The sequence below is a fragment of the Bremia lactucae genome, linkage group LG3 (genome assembly GCF_004359215.1).
Source record: "Bremia lactucae strain SF5 linkage group LG3, whole genome shotgun sequence".
Classification (NCBI taxonomy): Eukaryota; Oomycota; class Peronosporomycetes; order Peronosporales; family Peronosporaceae; genus Bremia; species Bremia lactucae.
The window spans coordinates 5783096-5794412 of NC_090612.1; the positions used below are offsets into that span (position 1 = coordinate 5783096).

Below are 11317 nucleotides of genomic sequence, written 5' to 3' on the forward strand. Positions count from 1 at the left end.
TTTACGCGAATTTCGAAGAGGGCAGGCAGGGCGTAAATTTTTCGTGCTTCCGCACATATAACATCTACGGATGGTCTTATGCTGTTTCACAGCTTGAAGAGCCTCTTCTCCTTCCTCAACGAGGCTTAAATCCATGGATTCCGCTCTATTAGATGGAACCCATGTGCTCGAAGAGCTTGTTCGGTAAACAGGCGTGCTAACGCGAGCAGGCTTAAAGTCGAACTCGGCGCGTGGCGCTATGGCAACTGCCTCTTCGAAAGTAGCAGGATGAGATCGGAATAATTCCGTCCGGGCAACGCCCTCATTATGACCCCCCATAAAGATGGTTACTACAATTGCTTCTTGCACCGGGTCTTGATGCATAGATGCAATGAGAGTTCTCAACTCCTGGACAAAGTCCTCAAGGGTTCATTTACCCTGTCGAGTCGCTAGGAACCGTGCTCGCATGCGAAAAGCCTGATCAGGCGGTGCAAACATGCTGGTCATCTGCTGTTTCAGCGAATCTCATGAGGGAAAAGCGTCGTTTATGGACGTGCTGCACGATAGTGCCCACTCCATGGCTCTCCGTTCAAGTTTGGAAATGGTCACAGCCACCTTTTGCCGTTTGTTAAAAACAAGGCGGAATCGACATTTCCATCTGCTCAATCCAAAAAGGGAAATTTTCTCCCTCCTTTCCCTCAAATATTTTCACATTTACATCAAGAGAGCGAGCCCTCAGCTCTGAGTCAGGTACAGAGATGTACCAGGTTGGCATAGATGCCGCTAAATGGTCCCGTACCTGACCGATCAGGGAGGCTTCGTACCGCATGAAGGCTTCAAGCCTTGCATGCAGGACCTCTGGTCCCTGTGAAATAATAAATTCCACGTGCTCAAGCCCGAATAGGGTTTTGAGCTTGTCATAAGCGGCGCGTTGCGCTTCTGACAATTCTGGAACCTCTTCCATTTTTGTGAGAAATTAGTCTTGTAAAGACTCAGGCGTAGATTGACTACGAGTGCTACCAAGTGTAGCGGAGCTACCTCGCTCCTAAAGTCAGAGGAAGACTTTCAGACTCAGAAAGTCACTTAGTTCTATTGAACTAATGGGTTTAACAACTCAGGGAGTCGTACAGGCTATTAAAGCTTAAGAAATTCTAGTTCAAGGGTATCAGAGTTCGTAGAACCAAGAGGCAACTAGTGCCCAAGAGGATATACCTTACAAAGGCTTCTATCTCTTACAGATCAATGCGCAAGCCTTAGGAAGGCACTTAACGCTTTAAGATCAAAAGGGGAACTGAGCTTTATTTAATTATTTAAATCTAAAAACCTTACCCTAGCTAATTAGAATAGATTTTGGCCGCCAGATTTATATCTGGCGGCGACCACATTTATCACCCATAATAAATGGGATTTAAGTAACTATTTTAAAATTAGATAAAAGGGTACTTTACACATAAAGTAAATGTATAACAACAACGGTTCTCCACCGATGTGTGCAACATTACAAGAATTGTCCAGCCAGATCGGACGGGCACGACAACGCACAAAACAACGCGGATGGATGCGATTGCTCTTGGAATGTCGGTAAATCCACCTGCCGGATGAATGCGCGTCGTAAATCACGACGTGTATGTCTCCCGTTGGGTTAGTGACAGAGCGAATGTTTTTCCTTTTTTTCCAAGTAGCGCCTCCCCTATCTGTCCAGGCGGAGCTGTACCCCAAGTCTGGTGTAAAAGCCATTGTGGTCAAAACTTTTTATTGACTTGTCTGTACAACTTCGGTACAAACGCTCAAACAAAGATACCCTTTTCTACACGTGCACATATGTACTTCAGAGTTGCAACATCACCTTTAAGAATTTTTGCATTTGGACTTTAGCTCAAGGATCAAGAGATACTATTCAGTTGGTACCAGGATCTTATTTTTTGAAGTGCCTCTGTATAAAGAAGGCTTACACGAAAATGTTTAGAAATTCTAAAAGCGATAAGTTTGAAATTGCTTTGTCATTCGATGTACGAAAAGAGTCTACGTAATTGTTATATTTATCGGCAAATGAAATAGTCACCTTATTTACTTAATATTTAAGTCTATATGTAACTATTCGTTAAGGTGATTGGCTTTTTCACCAATCGCAGCTGTTTTTTTGCTATGTGATTTTTGAACTCTAGACAGAAAGCTGTAATGTCAGGTGTTGACCAACCGCTGCTCTCCTTGGCCTCCGGCAGCGGCGCTGCATCGTGGCAGATGCAACCGACGCAACAAATAAGATTCCTGGATCGCTGCGGTCGCTTCAAGCAATCACTTGGCCGCTTCAAGTTTGTAGACAATAAATGTTTTTGAGCGATTTTACAAAGGCTGATCTTTTGATACAGCGTCTACCGCAAAGGCGGCGAGTGGCGCAAGATATACTGGGATGATCCATTTCACACATTGATTAATACTCGCACATCAAGAATTGTATGGGGTGTCTCTATTGCTGTGAGTTGGACTCTACTGACTATGACATTATCAATAATCTTGCTTGTTTCGATTGTGGTTTCCAGTATTTCTTCGTCATTTTGCTTTTCGCATTGGCGTATTTAAATGTGTCAATGCGGCACCCGACTTGCCATGTGGGGCTTTCGAGCATCATTGATGCTTACATCTTCTCGCTGGAGACCATTGTGAGTTGGGCATGATGGCTTGGACAACATATTCTAATGCGACGGAATTGTGGCAGATGACGATTGGGTATGGCGCACCAACAAATGACATCTTTTACGGAGGGTGCACCTCGATGGCTACATTATTAACTCTTGAAGTGAGCCCATTAACTGACATTTGGGCTCGATCGCTGTCATTTACGTACTGTTTTTTTTCAGTCTTTTGCTGGTATAATTTTAGACTCTGTTTGCATCGGCATTTTTTACGCGCGATTTGCGCGTGCCAACGTGTGTCTTTTTAGCCTGTGTTGTTTTATGTGCTTATTTTGGTCACTCACTACTTCTTTGCTGCCGCGAAATAGCAACGGGCAAATACGATCATATTTTCAAACTCCGCTGTAATTCGCAAGATTCGTGGTCAATACTACTTTATGTTTCAAACATGCGAGCGGCGAAAGCACCAACTTGTAGAGGCACACGTTCGTCTGTATGCTGTACGGCATGAAGCAGAAGATGACGCCGCTGGACCAAGCGAGGTTATGTTTCAGTGCCACCAGATGCGGGTGCAACAGCCTGATGATGATTGCGGCGCAATGCTTCTCATGGTGCTGCCTCAGGTTGTTGTGCACCGTATTGATCAGTGGAGTCCGTTGTTCCCTCCTGAGTGTCTCCAACGCGATTGTGAGGATTCAAAGACATGTACTAATTACCCCGACCCGTCACAGCGGCAGGTGGACATCGACAACGGAAATCGCGACGGAGGTTTGGCAGACAATTTTAATTTTTGCAAGGCGCCAACAAAAATGCAGATCATAAACCACCTCCGAAAGAGTGGACTGGAAGTCATTGTGATTCTGGAAGGCATTGACAGCTCAACGTCAAATACTATGCAGGCACGCAACTCTTACACAGACGAAGACATCGTATGGGATGCAACTTTTGAGCGCTGTGTTATGAAGACGTCAAAAGGTCTCTGTATCGACTTCGATCGCTTTCATTTGTTGAAACCGGCGCCATTGGATGCGAAGCGCTGCGTCATGCCATCTCAATTTTAAGTGCAACTTCAATAAATTGCAACGATACTAAAGGATGACGACAACCTATCGTACTTATGCAACAAGAAGCGCTGGCATTTTGCGCGAAAATGAGTCTATCTTCTGCATTAATATTTTTTACTGTACAACACAATTGTGGAAAAAGCGAGTATAGATAGGTATTGCATTTTGATTGCAGCTGCTACTGGCGCTTTTGGCGACGAAGTCTTCGTTGTAACAAGTTCGCCTCTGTCAATATACAATGATTTAACTTTTAATAAGGCATAACGCAGCAACTTTCATTCGTACCGTTTATTTGGCGCTTCTCGGCTTCAACTTCAGAACGATCTCTTGCAAAGCTCAACGAGAAAATTCCAGACGGGACGACTAGCTTCGGTAATTTGTCTTGTCGAACTACAAAATGCAACATCAATGTCATACTAGAAATAAGCAAATCTCGAATCCAAAGCTTAAACAAATTCGCTTCAGCAATAAAACAAATAAGTACTTACTGCACGTCATAGCACATGCATTGCGCGTAGACTCACGCTTCTCATCCACGGTGGTCAAAGAGATCAATTGGTTCTCTCGAAGGTCCTGCAGCTGCGCCGACTTGGCTGACAAACGATTTTCCAAAGCAGACTTCTCGCTTTGTAACGCGCTTATCTCTTTACCGGCCTTAACAGCTGCCGCCTCCAATTTTGCAGTTGCAGCTTGCAGTTGCATCGACAATGAAGACAACATGCTTTTCAGCTGCACGATTTCTTCATTCTTCTCGCAGCATCGCGCTATGGCCTCTGATCGACTTCTTTTGATAGAAGATATATCGCACAACAGCACGCGAATGGTTTCCTCACAATTAAACCCCATTGCCTGGAGTTCGTCCAGCTTCAATTTATTGGCAGATAAAGAGATTTCTAGAACAGACTTCTCACTTCGAAATTTACATGCTTCATCTCTGGCGCTGGCATCCAAAGCCTCCACCTCACCTAAAGCTGCTTGTAATTGCTTAAACAAAGAAGATAGCTCGTTTTTAAGCTGCAGCATCCGCTCGTCCTTCTCGCTGCATTTCGCCATGAGTTCCGATTGACCGCTCTTCAAAGCAATTATTTCGCTACAAAGCAAGCGCTTCTCTTCTGCAAATTTAATCTGCTTCGCCAAAAGCTTTTCTTGCTGTGCACTCTTGGCTGATGTCACGGCTTGAAGCTGCTCCGACAAAATAGACATCTCAATCTCGAGCTCCACCATCCGCTCGACATTCTCGATGCATTGCGCTATAGCTTCGGATTGACAGCTCTTCAAGGCAGATACTTCGCTAAACAGCAAGTGCTTTTCTTTCTCCAATTCATTCTGCTTCGCCAAAAGCTTTTCTTCTTGGGCCTTCTTTGCTGACAAATGCTCTTCAAGAAGACACTTTTCGCTCTGCAAAGAACGCAATTCGTCACCAACCTTAGCAGCCGAGGCCTCGGCTTTCGCCGTTACGGCTTGAAGCAGCTCCGACAAAATAGACATCTCAATCTCGAGCTCCACCATCCGCTCGTCTTTCTCGATGCATTGCGCTATAGTTTCGGATTGACCGCTCTTCAAGGCAGATACTTCGCTAAACAGCAAGTGCTTTTCTTTCTCCAATTCATTCTGCTTCGCCAAAAGCTTTTCTTCTTGGGCCTTCTTTGCTGACAAATGCTCTTCAAGAAGTGACTTTTCGCTCTGCAAAGCACGGAATTCGTCACCAGTCTTAGCAGCCGAGGCCTCGGCTTTCGCCGTTACGGCTTGGAGCTGCTCCGACAAAATAGACATCTCAATATCGAGCTTCACCATCCGCTCGTCTTTCTCGATGCATTGCGCTATAGTCTCGAATTGACCGCTCTTCAAGGCAGATATTTCGCTGAACAGCAAGTGCTTTTCTTTCTCCAATTCATTCTGCTTCGCCAAAAGCTTTTCTTCTTGGGCCTTCTTTGCTGACAAATGCTCTTCAAGAAGACACTTTTCGCTCTGCAAAGCACGCAATTCGTCACCAGTCTTAGCAGCCGAGGCCTCGGCTTTCGCCGTTACGGCTTGGAGCTGCCCCGACAAAATAGACATCTCAGTTTCGAGCTTCACCATCCGCTCGTCTTTCTCGATGCATTGCGCTATAGTCTCGGATTGACCGCTCTTTAAGGTAGATACTTCGCTAAACAGTATGCGCTTTTCTTTCTCCAATTCATTCTGTTTCGCCAAAAGCATTTCTTCTTGGGCCTTCTTTGCTGATAAATGCTCTTCAAGAAGTGACTTTTCGCTCTGCAAAGCACGCAATTCGTCACCAGCCTTAGCATCTGATGCCTCGGCTTTCGCCGTTACGGTTTGAAGCTGCTCCGACAAAATAGACATCCTAGTCTCGAGCTTCCTCATCTGCTCGTCTTTCTCGATGCATTTCGTCATAGTCTCGGATTGACCGCTCTTCAAGGCAGATATTTCGCATAACAGCAAGCGCTTCTCTTTCTCCAATCGGTTCTCCTTGGCCAAAAGCTTTTCTTCCTGTACAATTTTAGCTGGAAAATGCTCTTCAAGAAAAGGGTTTTCGCTCTGCAAAGCAAGCATTTCACTACCGGCATTGGCATATGAGACCTCGGCTTTCGCCGTGGAGGCTTGAAGTAGCTCCGATAACGAAAACAGCTCAATTTTGAGCTGCATTATCCGCTCGTCTTTCTCGCTGCAGTTCACCATGGCACCCGGTTGACTGTTTTTTAAAGCAGATACTTCGCTTAACAGCACGCGCTTCGCTTCTGCAAATTCATTCTGCTTCGCCAAAAGCTTTTCTTGCTGTGTTTCCTTGGATGACACATGCTCTTCAAGAAGAGACTCCTCGCTCTGCAAAGCACGCAATTCGTCGCCAGCCTTAGCATCTAAATCCACAGCTTTCGCCGTAACGGCTTGAAGCTGCTTCGACAAAGCAGATGACTCAGTCTCAAACTGCACCATCCGCTCGTCGTTCTTGCTAAAATTCGCCATAGTCTTCGCTTGACCGCTTTTTAAAGCAGATATTTCGCTCAAAAGCAAACGCTTCTCGTTCTCAAATTCATTCTGCTCCGCCAAAAGCTTCTCTTGATGTACACTCTTGGCTGACAATTGCTCTTCAAGAAGAGAAATTTTGCTCTGCAAAGCAAGCAATTCATTACCAGCATTGGCATCCGAGGCCTCAGCATTCGCCGTGATTGCTTGAAGTAGCTCCGATAACGAAAACAGCTCAGACTCTAGCTGCAATATCCGCTCATCCTTCTTGCTGCAGTTTGCCATGGCCTCCGATTGACCGCTTTTCTCGCTGGATTGTGCTTTTGCCTCAAACTGTCCACTCTCCGGAGCATACGCCTCCCTTGAGGACATATGTTTGTGTAATTCAACAGCATTCTGCTGCGCCTGGAACGTTACCAACTGCGCTTTTGTGACTGACATATGTTCTTTCAAAACAGACTCCTCGCTACGCAAAGCGCCTGCTTCTTCACTAGCCTTGACATTTGCAGTAGTCACCGAATCAGATTTCTGCTGCTTTGAAAATATAGGCAGGTCCCTATCTGTGGGCGTATCATATTGAATTGCTGATGATGATAGTTGCATGGGTGACGATATTGGGCTTAATCGATTTCGCAATTGCACAAACTTAATTTGCGATTTTATGAATTGCTCGGCAGCTTTGGACTGGTTTTTAGATTGCATTTTTGCGTCAAGAGGATGACCACATATATCCACTACCACTCCATCATTTTGCCTTGATGTAAAAAGTTTGTTTTGCTCACTAATTATCTCAAACTTCTCGTGGAATTTTTCGAGCTCGTGAGTCTTCGCCTTTACTTGCCTTGCAAGCAATGCGTTTTTCTTCTGAAGCTGAGCAATTTTGTCTTTCCAATCTGTTTTCTTTTGATGCATACTTTCTGTCTGGTCAATTCCGGACAGCTGCGAACCACGCGGCGTGACGAGTTGTGACAGCAAAGAAACTTCACAAGGATCTGTTGATACCACTATTGGTGTTAAAGAGATTTGGCTTGGCAAATTAGATTCATTTGTGAGAGATGTGGCACTTTTCCAATGCGAAAGTGCCTGTGTTGGTAACTCTTCACCTTGTGGGAGTAACATTCTATTGCACAGAGCAATTGATGTTATGGCAGATTGCTTGCTAGGTATTACAACACTGTTGTCCGCGTGAGTCGCATTATCTCCAGAAAATCGGATCTTTGCTGCGCTTTCTGAATCAACTGTATTAGTAATCGTCGCAAGTTGCCTGCGTTTGGCAGTCTAATAGCCAACATACAGAGGCGCATGCAATGAGTTCTATGTTATTTAAGCTCATGATTCAAAAACAGAAGGGCTACCTGGCGTGATGCACCGCATATAGCCTCCTTAAGAGATCGCTTCAAATGTTTTTTTACTCCATTAGCCATCCTGTTGTCCATTCTTCGAGCAGCAAATACATGAGCAAAAGCAATAAATATGTACACGGCGAGCATTCATCGTACTTTTCATTGTCTTCGGGCCAGATTGCGATATAATTCCTAATTAAAGAAAAAATAAAAGTTAGTGCAATTTTAATAGCCTCAAGTTTCCGTACCAATAGCAATCGCGAGCTTTTTCTCGTCCTTTTGGCGATGCATCGCTCAGCGATGCCTCGACACGCAATTATTATTTTTAAAATATTCCAGAATCGATCTGCTGCTATATTGCTTACCACGATAGCTGTCTGGAGAGGCATCCTAAATTTCTCAAGCACGGCACTATTCCAGCCTCTTAATGCCAAATTTGTGTAATGAATACAACTTTCTCTCACGTCGCGATTTCTAAAGGCCGTCAAAACGGTAAGCTTATCATCTCCATACGTATGGTGATTACAGAAAGTTTTCTTACTTGCTAGCATCCAGCACTTGCAAAATAGGCGCTAACACGAATCGACTCGGAGTAGCTTGTACAATGGTCTCAATGCAGCTGTGGACCGCAGCAGTATTAACCTGTCACCTCAATTCAGCCTTACACCTCCCTTTTCATCCATCGTGTGGTTATGGCTAACCTTGTTCGACCCTCCTCGTGCATCTAGCAGTGTGGGGAATACGTTTCGCAGGAAAATTTTGCACCTAAGGGGCCCTAATGCCTGAGCTAGTAATGAAAGTGTGATGCACGCCTCTTTCACGACAGTGGAACGCAGATCAGTCACAGTGACGCGAAAAGGCTGCGTTAGGGCTTGGACATTCTCGGGCGTAAACAAATTCGCCGCGCCTTCAGCTCCAACGGTCTCAGGCGCATTATAAAGCTTTTTTTGAAGCATTGAAAAGTCCGAAAGAAGCCCTTGAAGCTCCACAAAGGCCGCGCACTTATCTTGCCACTCCTCTTCCGGCTGGAGTAGCCGTTTACCCAATTCCAACACCATGTTCGTCTTGCCTCCAAACGTCTAATGTAACAGATAGATTGAGCGCCAAGTTAAAGTGATAAGTAGGTAGGTAGATCAAAGACGCACCATAAGACTCATGTCGGCGCGCTGGTCGCCTCTCATGGATTCCGCGCTTTGGAATGTAAGTCGTTCAACAATCTAAAGAAATGCACGAACTTTTTGCTTGCTAAATATTATATTTATAAATTATAAACTTATATAGAAGCAAGCGGTCCACTAACATTTTTAATATTTTAGAAAAGAAGTGCAAGTAGTGATGACGACACCGCGAAAGGTTGAGGGTGCAATGGCGAAAAAGGTGTATATGCATTACAAGGAAGGTAGCGAGGATCAAGCGCTAACTCTTAAGATGACACTACCATCGAGATGGGCAGGCCATACATCAGACTATCTCAAAAATGTGCGTTATCGAATGTTCTGGAATGGTCATTGGGCCAGAATGATCATAATGATTGTCACGCAGTTCTTCGTAGAGCACTATAATAATAAAAAGCCAGAAAGCGCTCTAGATGCTGCTGAACTCCATTTAGAGAAGAAGAATAGTACCGCTCTATTTGGTGATGAGCTGCTACACACCGCGGTTCAGAAGTATGATGACCTGTTCCTTAAGGCTGGAGCCTCCCCACTAAAACCCGTTAGCGCCCCAAGTAAGTATGCTTAATTGCATAATTGCGATAGAAGATTCGTTTCGATTCAAAATTTATTTAACTTTGTTTACTGCAGAGAGCGTATCGGTCGCCAACAAGTATAAGCAGTGCAAGAACCACGGGTGTCAGAAAAAGTTCTTAAACGAGGAAAACCACGACGAGGCATGTAGCTATCATCGCCTTCCGCCGCTATTTCATGATATGAAGAAAGGCTGGCAGTGTTGCTCTTCCAAAATGGTGTACGATTGGGATGACTTCGAGAAGATCGAGCCTTGTGTTGTCGGTTGCCACTCAGAAGTGGGTTCCAATGAGCAGTTTGCAGCTTCGCCAACCGTGGCTGCGGCAGATATCGCAGCAAAAAAATCTTTAGGCACTGCTATCTCGCAAGTGGCTCCGCTTAAGTCAATTGAAGACTTTAACCAGAAAAATCCAGACGCGGTGACCGCAGTCTCTGCAGCCAAGGACAGTCAGTTGGCTCCACCTCCAAAACGGTTGGATGGCAAAGCGAAGTGCGTTAATTTCGGCTGTCAGCAGGAGTATGTAGTGGATGAAAACACGGAGACGTCTTGCAAACACCATGCTGGTCCGCCCGTATTCCACGATGCGGGCAAGTACTGGAGCTGTTGCCCAAAGAACGTCAAGTACGACTTCAACTCATTCCTTAAGGTGCCGGGATGTGTTGTTTCTACTCATACGGACATCAAGACAGCGTAAATGAAATTGACATTTTTTGGCATCGGCTGAATGATCTCGTTTATTACGAGAGCAAATTGGTGAATTGAAAGTCTCACAACTTCTACATTCACGTTTATTATAGAGGCTAGTGGCTTTAGCTTTCTTAAGGCTATGAAAATTTAAATTCGAAATCGCTGAATTTTGTGCTCGTCACCCATTAATAAAAAAAACTTATCTTGTAGTAATTAAGCACGCTTTTTATTCTTACAAAAAAGGCGTACATAAAAAGTACGCTTACTTCAAAATAAATCAGTCTCACGGCGCTGTTTATCCCTCATCATCGCTACTAACTCTTCGCGAACACGAAGAAATTTTATAACGTGCTTTTTTTAGATTGGCTGACAAGCCCTTGGCTAGCAGTGGGGAAGTCGGCTCCGCGAGTCTTGTTCGTAAGGCTTGTGGACTTATTGGTATTAGTGAGAATGAAAAAGGTAGCATGTAGGCGGGCACGTCGTAATGCGACCACGCTCTACTTAGACACACACCCTAGCACAGCGAGGAAGCGGTTTAGCCTGCTTCTCTTGCGTGCAGTGAGGTAGTTGTGGTGGGCGCGTTAGCGACCTCACCCAACGCACTAAGAACTTTGATTAAGTGTCGTCACGGGAGCGGTAATCCGGCTCGTGCGCACTTATCAAGCTTGATTTATCTCCGAAATTAACTTTGAAGAGGAAGTGTAACCGGTTAAAGTTGCCCTAATGTTACACAGTCCCCGTTAAGTACATTTGGTGTACTTAAGGGGATGGTCAATTACTAAATAATAGTAATTAGACCCAACACTCGGGTGTGGTGCACATTTGTGACCAACCCTTGTGGATGTGATGCACATGGGTCCATTCACATTAGGAGGGATGACGGCTAGCGTCATCCGTTACG

At 44.9% G+C, this 11317-nt stretch overlaps 3 protein-coding genes across 3 annotated transcripts; 2 read left to right on the plus strand and 1 right to left on the minus strand.

Annotated features, from left to right (window-relative positions):
* Positions 1-2157: 2157 nt before the first annotated feature.
* CCR75_002836 (uncharacterized protein) lies at positions 2158-3673 on the plus strand (the record flags this gene model as incomplete). Its single annotated transcript, XM_067960933.1, is given in 6 exon segments — positions 2158-2291; positions 2349-2508; positions 2520-2639; positions 2696-2776; positions 2838-2906; positions 2981-3673. 6 exon segments carry the CDS (start codon positions 2158-2160, stop codon positions 3671-3673), a joined length of 1257 nt encoding a protein of 418 aa, XP_067817352.1.
* Positions 3674-3854: 181 nt separating this feature from the next.
* Positions 3855-9164, minus strand: CCR75_002837 (uncharacterized protein; the record flags this gene model as incomplete). The annotated part of the gene is made up of 10 exons (XM_067960934.1): positions 3855-3901; positions 3962-4066; positions 4165-7918; positions 7996-8077; positions 8140-8175; positions 8232-8287; positions 8349-8457; positions 8525-8625; positions 8649-9062; positions 9129-9164. 10 exons carry the CDS (start codon positions 9162-9164, stop codon positions 3855-3857), a joined length of 4740 nt encoding a protein of 1579 aa, XP_067817351.1.
* Positions 9165-9318: 154 nt separating this feature from the next.
* CCR75_002838 (uncharacterized protein) lies at positions 9319-10633 on the plus strand (the record flags this gene model as incomplete). The annotated part of the gene is made up of 3 exons (XM_067960935.1): positions 9319-9462; positions 9526-9709; positions 9786-10633. The coding sequence occupies 3 exons, from the start codon at positions 9319-9321 to the stop codon at positions 10421-10423; spliced, it is 966 nt and encodes a 321-aa protein (XP_067817256.1). The 3' UTR covers positions 10424-10633.
* Positions 10634-11317: the final 684 nt, after the last annotated feature.